Source organism: Betta splendens, chromosome 5 (genome assembly GCF_900634795.4).
Source record: "Betta splendens chromosome 5, fBetSpl5.4, whole genome shotgun sequence".
Lineage (NCBI taxonomy): Eukaryota > Metazoa > Chordata > Actinopteri > Anabantiformes > Osphronemidae > Betta > Betta splendens.
In genome coordinates this window covers 15,803,769-15,821,413 of record NC_040885.2, presented here as the reverse complement: position 1 = coordinate 15,821,413, position 17,645 = coordinate 15,803,769, and the positions used below count along the sequence as shown (strand labels likewise).

Here is a 17,645-nt window from a genome sequence, read left to right as displayed (position 1 = left end):
CATAATGGTGTAAGGTTTTATTCCATGAATAATAAACATACTTTCAGTTTGTATAAAAATATAGCAAAAGCTAGAAGACAAAGAGCTGGCAGGAGGACACCGATACTTTATCAGCCGCAGAGCAGAAAAACTGTGACACAAAACGTCTTTGCAACAGAGACCCAACAACAAATAAACATCAACAGGTAAAACAATCTGGTCACGGACAGGAAAACACATTAGCCCTGCAACCAGACAAATGCATACATGTAACTTAGAAAGTATTACTGTATTTGGTGCTCTCCAGTTCAATAACATACTGAGCTGCATACAGCCTTTTTTAATATAAAGGTACTGGAAGCTCTTTAAAATTATTAATAAATGATATGAATATCTGTTTGAAGCGCTGAGGAAAAATGATCCCTATGTGTCATAGGTCTGAGAGATTTGAATGACAAGGAATGACCCAAAGTTTCACAGTGTCACTAAAGGCATTATTTGTTAAAAAAAAGTTTGCAAATGAGTTACACCACTGAACTCGTTTAAAAAAATGAAAGAATGGCCTCTTGGTGCTCAGGATCGGTCACGCTCTGCAGAAAATGTAACATCTGTCACTCCTCAACGGACATACAGTACGTTAGGCTGCATCACACATCAGCTTTTCCCCGATCTGAGCTGCCTCTAAGCGTTGTGCATCTCTTTTCCGATTCTGTAGCTGAGGATCTTGGTCCAGTCGATCTTTGTGCGGGTGACTGGCAGTTGTCTGCGCAGGGCTTTGAACGTGGTGTCTGACATGGTCTGATAGTTCTCGTTGATGGCCAACTGAAAAACAAAACAGGTGAGCGGATACAAATAGGTTGCACCATAATGTCGTCTGTCAGTGAAATACACAAGAACAAAACAGTGTGAGCTGTGGGAGGCGCATGTGCAGCGTTGTCTCTTGTCCTTATAAGCCTGTATCATTTGGCTTCCACAAACCTGGTATTTATTCTCTGCATCCTCAATAATTTTCACCAACTCTTTTGCAGTCTGGTTCTCGTCCTGCCAAAAAAAATGCACTTGCGTTAATTCAAATAATTCCAAAGATACAAATCAGAAATGCTGCAATAAATTGTAAGAATAAACACTCACAGACAGGGTCAGTTGTTTCTGTACATCTATGTGGCTGACCAGCTGCACGTTTCCATCCTCATAATAATGCACCTGGATCAAACGGTCAAAATAAACACAGGGCACACACAGCTTGCGTCTGTCAGTCACAGCTAAACTGTAATTAGATGAGAACAAATAATCATTTTACACACCTGTATTTTCAAGATTCCATCCACCTGTGTTGTAGGCTGTGAGATACTGAACTTCCACTCAGACCGACAGCGACCATTCCTTGGAACAGAAATTATAGAAGACTGGACTTAAAATATAGTCACAAAACCACTACTGGCAATGCTTTAATACAACTGTGATTAATTTACCAAAAGTTTTTAGACTCAAACTGATGGCTCTCAATACAAGCAATAATGGTCTTCTGGCCACCAATTGTTTTCCCATAAACCTGTAGCAAATAGAACAGTGATGGGGGAGTGTAATGCTGAACACGGCAGCTCGGCTGAAGTCTGGGAAAGTGTTCTTACAGTGGAGACTCCATTGGGGTAGTGGTCCTTGACGTAGGTCCTCAGTGCAGAATCACAGGCATCTCTCCATGACTGGAGGGCAGCCTCGCCCTCGTGGGGCTTTGGATCGCTAGCCTCTTTCTTCAGATGGTCATATTTGAAAGAGATTTTGTTGTGTGGGTCGAAGAAGCGGCCATTACCTAGGTCTCCATGCTCTGTTATTAGGACCTGCGGATGAAGACCAACAGAAATATATTTTACTGTGCCAATGGGGAATTGTTTTAATATAAACACAAATTTTAGTGTCTTCTGTAAGTATTTAATCTTTTTTTTTTCAATGCTTACCTGATGTTCATATCCATCAATTTTGGCAACGGTGAACTGTTCCATGTTGTACTGCGCAAAGGCACTAAAAGACAAAAGAGTAGAAGACACAGGCACATCCAGAGCAACAATAATAGGTTTAAATGGACTGAAAAAATGAAACTCACCGAGTGGCTCCCGAACGGAGGAGATTATCATTGTTAAGCAGTATTCGGACATCTGAAAATTATAAATGTGTATTAGGTACATTATATAGCTTTAATGCAATAAAACACAGCCAGAGCCACAAACGAACACAAAAAAGGGCTCACCATTGAACACTTCATTGAACTCCCCTGGAGGAGCGTGCAACACGAAATTAGCTGCAATCTGGACCTGTGACCAGCAAACCAATGATACTGTTACAACAGTAGGAGACAATATTACAAACAATGCTGCTTGAAGCCACCAGAGTGAAGCAGAGAGCAGTCTGACAACTTTGCTTTGCTGCAGGCTGTTATTTTGCCACTTCTTATAGCAGGTAGAAAACTGCATATGAGACTCTATGCAAATAAAAGCCAGTACCACGTAGAGGCAGAAGCACAGTTTAAGGGTATGCAGTGGAGAAGTGTGCAGTCAGACAGTTCTAGCAAAGTGCATCCGTAATGGAGAAGCTGCAATAATACACAGAATCCGCATCAGTTTGTGACTTTTACAACTCGACCTATTCCTTTAAATGCCATGTTAACGTGACTTTGCTGTCTGTCAGGCTTATTTGGCCCCCGGGCTGCAGCTGGAAGTGACCTACAAATCATCTGTCCGGCTGAAAGAGCACAGGGCCATTACACCAGCAACCTGCATTGAATAAGAGCTCCACCGACAGCTTAAGGCACTTCCACAGTATCAGACTCCAAACATGAGGCTTGACAATGTGAGATGAATATAAACCATGAAAATGAGTGTCTATAGGTACTTGCTAATATTTGCTCTAAGGCTTCGCTCGAGACAGACTCAGAGGTCCAAACTCCAGGTACGCAAGGAATTATTGCACAACATGCAGCAACATGATGCAGGCTGCAACACTAGTTGCTGCAAGCCCCAACAACACTGCAGGAAGCGCAGCAGGCCAAGCGGTCTGATGAGAAAAGTTACCTACAGACAAACTGAATACAGCAACATGTAAAAGCACGTGTCTGTGAGCTAAAACTCTCCATCCAGTCCTGTTTATAGATCTACAGACACGTACAGGACAGTGAGGGTGTCGGTCCTCTATCATCCTTATTACTGTAAATGCAGGAAGTAGACTGACTTCCTATGATTTAGCCTTTGCGAACTATCTCAAATTACTCGAACTAACAACCGCGCTCGATCAGACGTAAAATTCAGCTGCACTGATGTGTAAAAAATCTTTAAACAGTGACAAAATCACAAATTTGTGGAGGCATCAGGAGAAAAATAGCGTCACCGCTCCGAACTGTCACATTCTAAGGGCTAGCGCTAAACGCGACCCGCTCGACAACAACAGATTTTGTGGAGCAAAATTATATTGCTAGATAAACATGAATGGTTGTACGTTAATCGCTGTATACATTTATCTGGTAATACCTTATGGTCGTCGCTGAGCTCTTCGAAATCTCCCATCCTGGCTCAATGAAGCGTTAGCGAAGCAACCGCTGTTGCCAGGTTTGTGCGACTCCTCCCTGTACAGTGGGCACTGAGTGTCCTAAAAAGGCAGGAATAACTGGTATGATAGAAACGATTAATAAAAGAAATGGTGCAAATGCAGTCTGTATTAGATCACATTCAGAAATTATCTATTTATTTCTTTTTTGCAACGAAACTAAATGCATTATCTTTGGTGCTAATTCAGATATAATATCTGATGTACGAATAAAAAGCAGCAAAAATTACTACGAGAGTTTTACCCGTTTTTTACTGACAGACATCTGTTTCTACTATAATTTAAATTACTTATATATGTAAAAAAAAGGCCGCCAATATTGTGATCTGGCAGCCCTGCCACATTCAAGGTTTTTGTAATAAATCAGACGGCAGAAATGCCCCATTCTCACGACTCAGAGGTTGACTGAAAAAGAGATACACAGCCTGTACGAAATTAGCTATTGTTAAAGAGAAGGTCGATTGTGGGAAATAAAATGCTAAAACTGTGACTTAGATGTTGACATGAAAGTGGTTGTGTCCAAATCGAATGTGGATTCCAGTAATTCCTGAAGGCAGCATATAACTGACCAGGAAGTGCTACAGTTCCTCAAATATTTTCATAGGTTTTTCCAATCATTCATGTCAGTCTAAAATTGACAAAAGTTGTTTCTGGTTTGGAAGATTCATTTAGTATTTAAGCGGCAGTCACAGTTACAGAGTAGTTAGACAAGACAACAAATTGTTGTGTTAGCGTGGATTAACTTTATTTTACCCATAGATGGCGATGTCACAAATAAGAGTAACTGTAGCGTCATCAAGAAGAAGAAAAAGGAGCGGAAACCGTCACCAGCTACTGTAAAAAAGGTGACGGAAGAAGTGCCGCCTGGTGGTAATAGTCACGACCTGGTTTCTGTTCAGAGTGACGGATAAAATAAACTGTATACGCCTAAGGTAATTTTATTCTACCGTTCTGTATATAACAACGATTGAATAAAATTGTATACTTTTGTGTAGTTTGTTGGAGTTTTGGATGGCTGGGGCACTGGGTTAGCATTAAGTAGCCTAGCGTTGCAACCAATATCAATCTAGCTGCTAACATTACGTGCCCTAACCACAGATCTGTTAACCGTGTTCAAGTTGTGTTGTTAAAGCGCATTAATAGCTGTCTGTACAGTGAGACCAACCGCTGCATGAAATCATAAGTTAATAACAATAATATACGGTACTTTATTCGTTGCTTGACGCGCCATTTGCAGTGCGAACCTTTTCTGTGTTCGACTCCATATTGAAACGACCACGTTAGCAACCTAAGCTAGCTATGCTAATGGTGGAGTTGTGTGGTTTGGGCCAGCCTTTGATCTTTCTGTACTTCTAACCGCTGACTGCAACTAACCGAACCACCAGCAATAAGGATGCTTTAACAACCAGGATTTGCCTTTGCAATGCGCTTCAAGGAATAAATGCAGTGAACAAACGAAAGAAACAATTCCATTAAACCTGGTGTAAACTGTTTTTTATAGCTTGCATAAAAATGTATGCTTTTCATTGATACAAATAATAATTGGAGTAAAAATCCAATGCATGAGCACGAGCAGTAAAGTGGAATTGATAAGACGCATAGTAGTTAGGAGGATTTATTCTAACAGTACAACATAGCTATCATCAGTGAAGTTGTTCATGCAACTATAAAGCAGGTTGAGAGGTTTAGTGATTTTGAAAACATTTCTAGATATTACAGTGTGAAATTGTTACTTTTCTTTAAGGTGTTTGGGATTCCTAATTATGTGGAAACACTATCCAGTACATCCAGGTTCAAGTTAAGGTATGTAAGAGCCTGCTCCCTCAAAATCATTATTGACATTACCCAACCATAGATAATGAAATAAAGCTTTCACTTTCTGTAACTTTATAATGCATCTATGTTGGGACTGCAATATTTGGATGCCTAATTTTAAATTGTGTAACATAGGCATTGTTGAAAATATATGAAGTCATGCAGAAGATTTTTTAGAATGTTCTAAGAAACATTACATTTTACAGAATTTTACATTTTCATGGTACCTCTAAGCCCTTGATTTAATTTCGTCAATGCAATTTTCTTCAAGACTCTTTTGTGACCAGTGTTTCAAGATGAGTATTTTAAAATAAAGCAAGAAAAAAAAACACCTAATGGTCGACCTTTGCGATGGATTTGCAACCATAAGCTTATATCATATTTTTCTGTGATGTAGGCTTAGATTACTGGGCTTTGTTATTGTAATTATTCATTTTAGCCAAAGTTTAAATGTTTAGATTTTTTTTTAATGCTGGAAATGTTTGCGACTTACAATACAACGAAAGCCTCTTGCCGTCTGCTCAGTTTGTAAAATTTCAGGAACCACCATTTTGACTGATGCAACTAGCCAATGGGTGCTTTTAATTTCTTCTATTTTGCTGCCAGCGGACCTACTTCTGTTGGATCAGAATAAATTTTATTGATGCGTTTTTCCCCATTTCTCTGATTTTACACGTCGTTATGCTTCGGCCTAAATCACAGACTATTGAAAGCGTCTCCGTTGCGCATTTGTCTGATCAAGTTTCGAACTGTTGGAAGTTATATCTCTGTCAAACATTAGAACCTAATCAAATCAAAAGTGAAACTGTGGGTTCACCATGTGAGGATTTGGCATCCTACTACATAAAAAACCTGTCTGAAATTTAAAATATCACGAAATCCGCGTGTTCGACATGCTCAATCTTGCATTGCTTTTCCCTTCAAGGCAAGCCCTCGAATGAGTACATGTTTGACATTTAATCAAACCCTACAAGGAGAAATTTAATAAGAACCACTTTAAAATTTTGATTTCAACGGCATTTTAACATTGTCTGAACTGTGATTTCGTCTGCTATTTTTGCTACACTAAAACTTTTAAGCCCTTCCTTGCTTTTCTTCCAAGGAGTTTGATTTCTTTTAACTCACTGGCATTTTCAGGATCGTGGACATCAATTTCGAGAAACTTCTTAGCGAACAAAGCAAACTTTTTCAAGTATTTGAGGCGTACGAAGAAACAAACCTTTTGCACAAGTCATGTCTCGCCGAAGAAGCCGCAGCCAATCACCTGGACGCTATTCGCGCTCCTGCAGTAGTAACGATCCCAGAGATCTGGAGAGGAGGATTTTTGTTGGAAATTTGCCAACGTCTGACATGGAAAAGAAGGATTTGGAAGACCTGTTCAGCAAATACGGGAAGATAGTCGGTCAGTAATCAACACTGTAAGCGATAAATTTCCAGTTTGAATTTATGCCAATAATTTTAAACCAGGTAGGATGTCATTACATGTTATGCCTTTTAGTAATATTACCATGGTCATCATGGGACATGTTTGCTTTCCTTCTGCTCATTTGGTCAGTAGGTTTCCAAAATTCAACATGATTTCTTTCCCACTGAAAATGTTCCTCTTCCAGGCGTATCCATGTTTCGTGGGTTTGGATTTGTACAATTTGACCGTGTTGAGGAAGCCGAAGCTGCAAAGGCGGCCCAAAAGGGTCGAATATATAAAGGTTATAAAATAGGTAAGCCTTAACTGCAGGAGGTGTGACTGAAAACCATAGGTTTTTAAAAAAAGTGCCTTGGATGATTAGGCTTTGAGGTTTAGGTGTTGGTTACAGTGTTTAAATCTGGATTGGTAATGATGCAATTAGTCACTTATTTTATATCTGACAATTCTGTAAAACAATTGTCTGTACATAAAGATTATGAAAACTGCAGATATCATATAATAGGTTTAGATTAACTTCAGACAGACCTTAATCCTTGTCAGTTAATGTCAATCTTTGATAATGCATGATGGTAAAAGTGACGTCTTGTGCCAGTCCAGAAATGTAGGCTTGAAAGTCAAGTAATTTTTTTATTTTTTTTTTAAGAAAATAATTTTTGTGGAGATGTCTAAATATTGAATTACAAAGCAAATAAACAAGTATTTTGTATGTTCTGACACAGCCTGAATTTTTCAAGTGTTCTTTTTTTTTTTCTTTTACTGTTTTAAATTTTCGTGTGTGTGCATTTAAGTTGCTAAAGTGGGGTACTTTTGGTTTGGGAGTATCTGAGGACCAAATTTTCAACTTGACACCAACTGTAAATGATTATGATTTGGAGAAAAGAAGTCCATCATTTTCCGATTTTGAACTTAACTCGTCAGATTTGCTGCATTTTGTCCTCGTCAAGTTTGGATTTCAAGCTTGGATAATGGAGTTCTGTTTCAATTGGATCGTGGAAGTGTTGGCGCGGCCATTGATTCTACCTAAGCACATAAGATGATTAACTTGTCACTGTTATGTTCAACGTTTGGATTGATTTATTTTCAGATGTAAATATGGCAGTGGAACGACGGCAAGCTAAACCTCAATCCCAGCAGAGCCCTCCACGAAGGTAAAGTAAACGCGAAGTGGGTGTGAAGGACTAGCAACCCTTCTCTGGTGCCAGTAACAAAGTAAAGCATTCTTAACTTGTTCAACGGTCACATCCACCAGGGGTGAAGTCATCTTGACGGAAGCTGCTATAATATTAGATGGGTTTCTATGACTTATTGGATAATGGTTCACCTTAAACTAGGATCTATTTGCTTTGAAATAAAGAGACATTGTCTGGAAGATTCTTGTGTTCTGACCTCTTAACGCTCGTGTTCTTTGCGTGAATTTCTTTCTCCATTTCCGCTTAGAATATGCAGTGTTTCGACCCAAGGGAAAAATGTACCACTAGTCCTAAGTTTGTCCAGTCTGTTCTAGTTTCCGTTGGACTTCTAAACAAAGCTTCTTATTTCCGTTCTCTCACACAGTGTGTTAAATGAGCTTGCGTACATGTAACATCTGCAGACGCCAACCACTGTTGATCAACTTAATGGAAATCTGTTCGCATCAGTGTATTGCGCTGTCCTCCTTGCTTCACTGTCACAATTTTTAAGGACATCAGAGTTCTCATTGTTCTTAAAAATTGCTCAAAGTCCAGACCTTTTTTATTTTGTTTTATTAAATCAAAACAGAACCAGACATTTTAAGTCTCATCACTTTAGGGAGACACAAATAATTCAATGTGAATTGTGACATTTACTGTGATCAGGTTTTGGGATTGACCTTGCTCATACATTGTCACAGTCACCAATAGGCCAAATGTGTATTAAAGTTCCTGTTGAATTGGAAAAAATGTAACTGATTATGGCCAGTGGAACAAGTAAAGCAGAAGACAATTAGTTTTCATCAATTTGAAACAATTGTACCTAATGTAAGAATTAAACAAGATGGAAATAATTATCGCACTACGGCAAACCTAAAGGTGTACGTCTGAGAATCACCAAATATTTTTTGCATTTTCGCTGATGGGAGTGTGTTATTAAATGAACCAAAATAGGAGTGCAACATTCTCTGCTTGCTAAATGAAACCTTTCTGGTGCTCGTCGATTGTTGGAGTTGGAGATTGAGCTCAAACGGTCGGAAACGGATGTTGCGTGAACGGATCACCGCGTAAATGATTGCGTTGTTGCGTTTATTATCGTATTGTAATTGCTTTTTTTTTTTTTTTTTTTTCCCTTGTGATGTGAATTAAACACACCCATATAAATAGATTTCTGTAAAAGATGGAAGGCCTTTCTGTCTATCAGTTTAAGACGGGCATTCTTAGTCTCTCACAGGCAGCCTAAACTTTCAGTAGTTCCCGTACTAATTCATACCATTCCTCTCAGGCCCCTGTATGGCGGTTACGGTGACAAAGACTCTCGGCCTCGGTCACGCTCACCTGTTTATGGGCGCGAAGCACGTGAGCCGCGGGAGGGCCGTGATGGACGGGAGCCACGAGATGGACGGGAACCACGAGACACCCGCGATGACCGGGATTCAAGCAGAGAGCTGAGGCCCGGAGGCCACGCTCGAGATGATTATCGATACCGCACTTCAGTGAGTAGAGACAAGGACCTGAGGAGTGAACCACGGAATGCTGCATACAGGTTAGCCAGCACTTTCCCCATCAAGTGAAGGTCCATAGCAATGTTCGCTTGTCTGAATGTAAAATGTTCTCGTGCAGCAGGGAAGAGTATGACCGATACTACCGCAGTGGCAGTGGGACCGACGACTATTACCGGAGGAAAGATGAGCCTTACAGGGACCCATACAGGGATCCCTGGAATGGACGTCGTGAGCTTGATGGTATGTAAAAGATGGTGTTCTGTCGTACCAGGGCAGCTGTAATGCTGAATCTTCAACTCCTAAAGGAACTATACAATGTATAGTTGTATAAAAGGTTATTATAATGGTATTAACCTTTTTATCCTTCCTTCGACTGCTCAGCTGCAGAGGATCGAGCTCGACCTGAGGAGCGCCGGCGCAATGAATTGTATCGCCAGTACTACGAGGAACTCCAGCGGCGCTACGACACTGATCGACCTGTTGACTGCTCTGTGATTGTTGTTAACAAAGCTCAAAAGTATGTCCACTTTCTGTTTTATATAGCAAATTCCGGTTTGGGGCTAGATGGGTAAATATTCAACCAGTTCATGGAATGTTATCATTTCATATGGCTCGTGTGCGTGTGTCTGCCCTTGTGTGTACTTGTGCTTCGAACCCAACTGTAGGGAGTATGCTGAGACGGTTGGGAGGAAGGTCCGCGATTTGGGCATGGTGGTGGACCTGATCTTCCTTAACACAGAAGTGTCACTAACTCAGGCACTGGAAGACGTGGGTCGAGCCCGTACGCCCTTTGCCATCATCATCACGCAGCAGCACCAGGTGCATCGGTCCTGCACTGTCAACATTTTGTTTGGCACACCACAAGGTAATATAATATAAGATAATCGCCTGGTTTATGAAGAGCTCAGTGTTTTCCTGTTACATACTTGTGTTCTCACCACTGCAGAGCATCGAAACATGCCGATGCAGGATGCGATGATGCTAGTTGCCCACAACTATGACGCCTACAAAGTTGAAAACCGCGAAAAGGAACGCGAGGAGATCGCCAGAAAGGCTGCGAAGATGGCAGACGACGTTCTACTTCGAGAGGCTGACCGAGAGAACCATCCTGTTTCTGTCCTTACTGCTGTCACGCTGCTTTCAGAGAACAGGTATTGTGTCTAAAATCTGTAGGCTTGTTCAAAGAGTAACAGTGCATCAAATAGTCTGATTTACAGTTATTACTTTTTAGTGCTGCCTGCAACTCTTTCATAACTTTAAACTCCTTGCACAAATAAATTTTTTTTTTCTATTTTGGTTGCTGTAGATTCCTAACGCCAGAGGAGCTGGACAGTCTCATTGCATACCTGAAGGACAAAAGGGCCCGTCTGGTACGAAGTGCTGCAGAGCCTCTTTCAGGTAGGAATCCTAGATTTGCCAAAAGCCTGACATTAATGGGGGGTGGGGGGTATTTTGTGGCTGCATCAGTTTCTTTGAATGAATTTCATGGAACACTTGCTAACGTACATTTTTTAAAAAATTTTAACTTTACCTGTTGCTCTACAGCGGCAGTTCACGTTGCGCCTCCACCTGCAACAATACACCATGACGTTCCTCCCTCGGCCACAGGACTGCCCTCTTCATCCCTTCCTACTCACACACCCACACAGGCCAGTCACCTCAGTCTAGCAGCTGCTTCAACCACCACGGCTACGCCAAACCACCAGCAGGAGCTCCAGGCTAAAATTCTCAGCCTGTTTAACAGTGGTACTGGTTCCGTAGGTGCTAGTGGCACCTCCTCTAATAGCTCCCAGCCACCGGCCTATGGGTCTCTTGGTCCATCTTCTCAGAACACATCCCATCCTGCCATGACTGCTCCTCCCTCAGCTGCACCACAGAGTTATGGCACCCCGCCAAGCCGTGTGCCAGTAGTACCAGTGGGTCAAAGACCGACAACCACTACGTCAAATATCAATTTTGACAACCCAAGTGTCCAGAAAGCTCTTGACACACTCATTCAGAGCGGACCGTCTCTCAACCACCTGGTAGGCGTTGCTGCTGCTGCTGCTTCAGCCTCTCAAGCGCAACCACAGAGACCAGCGCCTCCCTTGGGCCAGGTTCCTCCTATGCCCATGTATCCGCGGCACTACTGACAGGTTGTAGTGAATTTTACCTCTCCTCCTCCTGGTCCAACACCACATCCTATAGTACATTTGTCGGTTATGTAAACCATAGGAACGTTTTGTGAAAGCTCTGAAGGTGTTTTTAACTTTTATTCTTGGTTTGATGTTCAGGTTATTTAAATTGATAAGTTGGTCGGACTGTATGATGGTCTGTGTTTTCAATGATTAACCAGAACCTAATTAGTTAGTTAACCATAAATTTGTGTTGCATGTGTGAAGTTTTTGGTTCTTGATGGACTGCAATGGGTTATTTTCTAACCAGTCTGTGTTTTATAGTTTTCCAGAATCTTAATTTGTACAATTGTTTTTCATTGTTCAAACAAAGACATCATTAAAAACCCAAGACACAATTGCTGTAATAAAATGGTATTGGTTTATTGCATTTTGTGCTGACAAATCTATAAAATGGAACGGGTATCGTCAGAAGCCATAGAGAGTTAAGCGTTTGAAATGTAAGATAAAACTACTTTTTCCTCTTTTTAATGTACCATGAAACACAATAGAGAATATTTTTATTTTAGAATACTTAACTTACACTGACACAAAAAATAAACACCTCCACACTAACTGTACTTGATTTATTTACATGTAGCCCCCTCCCACCCTCACCCACAACCACCCCCAGCAGTTACAAGTGCACATGTACACACATACACTCCTACAGAACTGAAAGGAACACTACAGCGTTACCATTAGACTCGGTAGGTACAGCGTCAAGGAAGAGGAATGAACGGTTGGGAATGAAGGGGAAAACATTTTCAAAGTGAAATAATACAGATGTTTGTTTTGTGTCTATTCAATAAACTTCTCAAGCATTCGTATAAAATGTTCCCACAGCTCCAGTGAACTGAAAACAAACTGGATTAAGTCCTTTCATAGGGCAATTCACCTTATTAAAATATTAAGTCAAATACTTATTTTTAAAGGCCATCAAGGGAAGGTAAAATGTTTCTAATTAAGAAAACTTCAATTTGTCATGTTTGGAGATGCTGGTGATTATTTTTACATGTTCTAGACGCAGGAAGCAGAAATAACAAAATGCTGAGCTTCAAATAAGTAACAGGTCACGTGCAGTTTCCATTAGATTGAGGAATTGCAGTCGTCTAATACTTTGGCACTTCTGCTATTTCATAAATAGCTGTTTTATAAACTAATAATTGCTACTGGGTTCACAATTAAACATGTCTAATTCACTGGAGCACACACGCCATCATGTATGTAGTTAACTAAAATATACTTTGGTAATAAGTTTATCTGCGGGTGGGAATTGACACGATGAAAGGATCTTGTCAACAAAAGTACCATAAAAATAGAGTCTTGTAATATAATAATGTTGGATACAATGATTGGCCAGTCCTAAGGTAAGAGAAACAAATCATACTACTAGAAAGAAAAGTTTCTGATATTAACAAAATACTTTTATACCACAAACACTCAATATATTTTCAGTACACCTTGTTCAGGGGTCATTGCATGCATGCACGGAGTTACACAACATAACTGGAACAGGACTCTGCTTGCACTGCACCGATAGCCACTTAAGGTCTTATCATCTTGACTCCCAGAGAGATTGACTGAAATGTAAATGTAGCTGTTCCACCTCCAGCATCAGACAAGTGTGTCTGACGCTTAGGCCGATCTCGTCTCAGCTACAGACTGTCCTCTCTGTCGTTATGTGGGGTCTGTTTTCATGTTTTCTCGGTTTCTATTTTAACAGGACAGCCTCCTTAACCCGGTAACAGATGTGTTTCAGAGCCCTTAATATCCATTTAAGGATGGAGACTGAGTAATGATCACCGGCAAGTGTGTCTCATGCTACAGTTTTGCAGGTGAAGGAGCTGATCTATCTTACGGATCAGTTGGGGGGGTGGGGGCATGCTGGTTTCTAAGCTGACTATCTCTGTGCCATCCAAGCGGAGTCTTTACCAGAATTGGAAGCGCAAGTTTATATTCTTTGATCATTTTTCAGAATTATACTGCGATCACAATTAAAATACAGAGCTGGAGTGGAATTAGTGGCTGGGTGGGGGAGGTTAGGGGGTGAAAAGGGGATTCTGGGAAGGGTCACCTCACAGATTGAGTGACAAGCACTAATAAATTCAATAGTTCATCTTTTTTTTTTTTTAAGTTTGGCAAGAGGAAGAAAAATGTGATGCATGCTGAAAGGCTTAAATGATATATAGATAAAATCAGCAGGTAGGTCTCGTGATTACAGCAGTTTCCAACTGCAGCAACAGAAATGAGAATTAAACGTTTTTTTCATTGTCTGAATTGTCAGACCACCACAGCTGTAATGCACTCACGCCACCAGAGATCACTGTGGGACAGAGTCTGTACAGAGCATGCTGGCTGCTGTTCAGCCCCCGCCCACTCCCGCAGACTGATCCCGTCACCGAGCGCCCCCTAGTGTAAAGTGCTTTGCTGTCTCAGCCACATTTGGGATACGCACCCATGATCCTCATGGCCCATAAGACCACGTGACAAACATTCTGATGAAATAAGTGACTGCTGACACCTCCAGTTCTTTTTACAAAATAAATGAAACATAACATAATGACTAATGTGAGACCAATATTGCACATAATCATACAAAACTCTAAGACTTTGTCCACAGTGATAGAACAGTGTACAACAAAAGACAATACTAGGTTAGTATTTCTGACGTAAGTGATAAATATTTACAAAATGTGAAATGACCATTCCTAAGGCCCATCCATTCACAAACTCAAAGTCTCCTATAACATTAAGTAAGACTACTTGAGCAAGATTGAAATATAACAACTAACAATATAGTGAACTCATACTTTGAATTTTTTTTTTTGCAAAAGACTTGTTATCAAGGTCTCGTCAACTACACGACAAACTCGTTCCATTCTGTTCTCAAAACGTGTGACTCACTGAGAACAAGTGCTTTCTCCTGTCTGCACCTCGGACCTGTAAGTCATCACTATATAAACCACTGAAACAAATAATGCCACATGTACCATGCAAACAGCAATTATAAAACATTTAGAATTCAATAAACAAATTCATCTCCAATAAATGTCTCCGATAAACATATTTTTCTTCTTTTGAATAAATTGAAAAGGCTCAGTTGATGCAGGCAATGTTGTGGAGACAATCCTAAAAACTTCTAACACTGCTGTGAGCATTAAATGACCAACCTCTTGGTGGTAATTAAGTGACGAGTGTATTAAAGTAAATCTTCACGATTTGGCACCTTAACATCTTTGCAAACTAGGAGTGGCTGCTTCTAAGTATCGCAGGTGTCAAAGGTAAGTGTTACAAATTTGCAAACATTAGGAAATAAACTAAAGATACTCATAATTCATCTGTTAAATGTATTTTGGCATTTTCTTTTAGTAAAGTCTAAATTAAATAGATTATATCTTAAAATTGGTTCTCTTCACTCACGGGATTAAAGATGATAATAATCATGAGAGCATTTCTTTTTAAAAAGAGAATAAAACTGTGGAGAATTTGCCCTCATTTGTAATATTGCATCAAGGTATTTTCAGTATAGTTTTCTAACAAAACAGAACGCAGACCCTGTCCAGAGAAAACAGGCCAAATGTTCACAGGTATAGCCTCGTCCCGTGAGACAACCGCCACCGCTGATATGTATTTCTATACCCTTTTTCACTTGATCTTTACTGTTGCTTTAATCATCTTTATTTACAGTACAAATAAGTCTATTAATACTAGCAGCATTCACAACATAGTGTCTGACATTCAAGCAACACTAAAAACATTTAATACTGTTTTTAAATAGTTCTAGAAACTAATTTGTTTTGCTTCCTTATATTGTATATACTGTATATATATGTATTTATTTATATTCATATATCTACTACAAGTGCAAATGACCAAAAACAGTTTCTTTAAGAAAAGAGACTGATATAATCAAAGTAAAGTGACAGCTGTTCTTGGTCAGAATGAGATGATTCTGAACTTTATAAGACTTACGAAATCTACATATACAAAATATATGTGTAAAAAAATAAATAACATGATCACATGAGTCCGGATTTCAGCTATTGCACATTCCTCCCAAGATGCACTTTTTTTTAAAACCTAAATGTGATTGGCTGACACGTCATTCAGTCAGGGACGTATGTGGCTCAAATCTTAACCAATCTAGAGGATATAAAATCTCACTGGAGAGTCTACTGCATAGAGTTCAGTCTCGAGTATAAAGCGGGTTTCCTAGCTACAGAAGCCATTGTCCTCTAATTATTCAGACTAGACCCTTTAAACCATCCGTCGACAGATGTTCAAACTCACCTTGGTGCGACCTTACATGCTTACTTCTACAGCTGCTTTCCTATCGTGGCCCTACTGGTAAACACCGCCTACCGCTCTGCTCTCTCGGATTTAATGAACTGAATTTTGTTAACTATGTCTCTGAAAAATACTTTGATATGGCACAATCTATGTAAATTTGGCAAAACGAAACAATAATTCTGCGTGACAATCAGAGTGATATACAACTATTTCATCAATATGAGTAACTTCTGTCTATAAACATAAATACATATTTGTTCTTTAGATGAAAAAATAACATTTAGTAGTAGTATATATTTCAATGAACTGGATGAATTCATTAAAATGTCACTTGTTGCACAGTGGCGGACAGTGCAGGTGCAGTGCTTGTTGAGGTTACAATGACGGTTACCATAGTGACAGGAGCCTATGCCATCGAATAAATAAATGCAATAAATAAATAAATACATTTTAAAAACAGCATTGTGAGCTGTCCCTCTGAGCGAAGGAATGTTTTCTCTCCACTAGCTTTTTAGTGTGTCACAAAAATACTACACTCATACTGAACAACGCGTCCGAGCTTGTACATTATTTACAGTGATCCACACGAGGGTCGAGGGTGCTGGCGATGATAATCTCCTCAGGTTGTTTGTACTGTCTCCTCACTTTGCTGTCACGCCAGCCTTCCGCTAGGAAACGCACGATTCACAGTTTAATTACGTGTCAATCTCTACAAACTAAGCTAGCCTTGTTGTATTTTTTGGCACTAAGAGTGGCTACAGGGATAAACAGCCACTAAGAGATGAGCTGAAGGAGGGCGGGCAGAGAGACAGTGATGGCGGTAACAGAGTACGTGGAGGAAAACACAGTTATAAGGATGTCATGCACGAGAGCGGTCAGGTCAAAGGTCACACTGCAGGTCCCATCTACGTGTCAGTCGTCCTCTCATGTCGGTGTGAATTTCACAGTTCGTACTTAACTACAGTCTTGTCCGTGTTCCAGCTGGTGGTCCGGATCGTGGATGGATAGCGAAGCCTTCCGCCTTGAAAGCTAAACACATCAAAGACAAGAGGCTGGGACACCGTGGGAGGCGTCTGGTCGCCACGAGGGAACTAGACAGACAAACCTACACTCGTTTCCACCGCTTGTCTGCCACCACACGGGAAAAGAAAAGCGTGCAGACGTTAAAATAAAGACGGACACATACATGCATGTGCTCACACCTCGGCTAACAAGCCGCCGCCACCACCTCCTCCCCCCCGACTTACTCCGCCTCAGTGCGAGTTACTGAAGTAGATCATAGCAACAGGTTTACGTAGCATGTGAGTTAGTCTAGAGCCTACGGTAGTTATAGTAGCGTAATAGATTTAAATGAGGGTTTAGTAGCTGAGCACGTGATGCTGCTCGTCGATCTGCGGGGGACTGAGCCGAGAGAGAGAGAGGTGCTGAAGCTGAGCTGGTTCATCGTTTGGGTGTGAGAGGACTATTTTACAGAAAGAAACGGCAGAGAGCAACGCGGTGATGGCGAAGCAGCGTTAATGGCAGGGTGGGGGCACAGGTGACACAGGAAGGGGGGCCGGGGGACGGGTGGAGGTGTGGTAGTGGGTGGAGGGCTGCTCTTTCAGGAGTAGATGGTGATGACCTCGCGGCCGCCTCCGCGGACCAGGAGGACCCTGTTGAGACCCTCAGTGAGGACCTCGAGGAACTCCATGTCTGGGAATAAAGGATTAAG

The 17,645-nt window shown here is 40.8% G+C and overlaps 3 protein-coding genes across 8 annotated transcripts in view; 1 reads left to right on the top strand and 2 right to left on the bottom strand.

Annotated features, from left to right (window-relative positions):
• Nucleotides 1–2: 2 nt before the first annotated feature.
• capza1a (capping actin protein of muscle Z-line subunit alpha 1a) lies at nt 3–3,633 on the bottom strand. Its single transcript, XM_029150666.3, has 10 exons — nt 3,498–3,633; nt 2,225–2,288; nt 2,081–2,132; nt 1,935–1,998; nt 1,611–1,817; nt 1,452–1,531; nt 1,284–1,362; nt 1,111–1,182; nt 958–1,020; nt 3–801 (listed from the first exon to the last, which is right to left on the bottom strand). Exons 1-10 carry the CDS (start codon nt 3,531–3,533, stop codon nt 661–663), a joined length of 858 nt encoding a protein of 285 aa, XP_029006499.1. The 5' UTR covers nt 3,534–3,633; the 3' UTR covers nt 3–660.
• A 714-nt stretch (nt 3,634–4,347) lies between these two features.
• On the top strand, nt 4,348–12,000 carry ncoa5 (nuclear receptor coactivator 5). 4 transcript variants are annotated; one of them, XM_055509250.1, is made up of 12 exons: nt 4,348–4,505; nt 5,318–5,376; nt 6,526–6,790; nt 6,999–7,106; nt 7,899–7,962; nt 9,269–9,529; nt 9,610–9,728; nt 9,870–10,005; nt 10,154–10,353; nt 10,435–10,639; nt 10,795–10,886; nt 11,034–12,000. In XM_055509250.1, the coding sequence occupies exons 3-12, from the start codon at nt 6,622–6,624 to the stop codon at nt 11,618–11,620; spliced, it is 1,941 nt and encodes a 646-aa protein (XP_055365225.1). In that variant the 5' UTR covers nt 4,348–4,505; nt 5,318–5,376; nt 6,526–6,621; the 3' UTR covers nt 11,621–12,000. The 4 variants fall into 4 exon arrangements, with proteins under 4 accessions (XP_055365225.1, XP_029006496.1, XP_055365226.1 ...); XM_029150663.3 differs by having other exon boundaries at nt 9,607–9,728; XM_055509251.1 differs by lacking the exon at nt 6,999–7,106 and having other exon boundaries at nt 4,349–4,505; nt 9,607–9,728.
• Nucleotides 12,001–12,004: 4 nt separating this feature from the next.
• The window catches only part of slc12a5a (solute carrier family 12 member 5a), a 94,114-nt gene continuing 88,473 nt past the window's right edge, over nt 12,005–17,645 (bottom strand). For all 3 annotated transcript variants that reach the window (XM_029150658.3, XM_029150659.3, XM_029150660.3), the window contains exon 26: nt 12,005–17,626. In XM_029150658.3, coding sequence (XP_029006491.1) covers nt 17,535–17,626 — 92 coding nt within the window. In that variant the 3' untranslated portion in view covers nt 12,005–17,534. The remainder of the gene's footprint in view (nt 17,627–17,645) is intronic.

Coding starts and splice junctions, on each gene's coding strand:
- ncoa5 (XM_029150663.3), top strand. CDS start 6,622: ATGTCTCGCCGAAGAAGCCGCAGCCAATCACCTGGACGCTATTCGCGC. Junction 9,530..9,606: donor CCACGGAATGCTGCATACAG/GTTAGCCAGCAC, acceptor GTTCTCGTGCAG/CAGGGAAGAGTATGACCGAT. Junction 10,887..11,033: donor TGCTGCAGAGCCTCTTTCAG/GTAGGAATCCTA, acceptor GTTGCTCTACAG/CGGCAGTTCACGTTGCGCCT.
- capza1a (XM_029150666.3), bottom strand. CDS start 3,533: ATGGGAGATTTCGAAGAGCTCAGCGACGACCATAAG. Junction 1,363..1,451: donor TTTGAGTCTAAAAACTTTTG/GTAAATTAATCA, acceptor TTCTGTTCCAAG/GAATGGTCGCTGTCGGTCTG. Junction 802..957: donor ATGCAGAGAATAAATACCAG/GTTTGTGGAAGC, acceptor TTTGTTTTTCAG/TTGGCCATCAACGAGAACTA.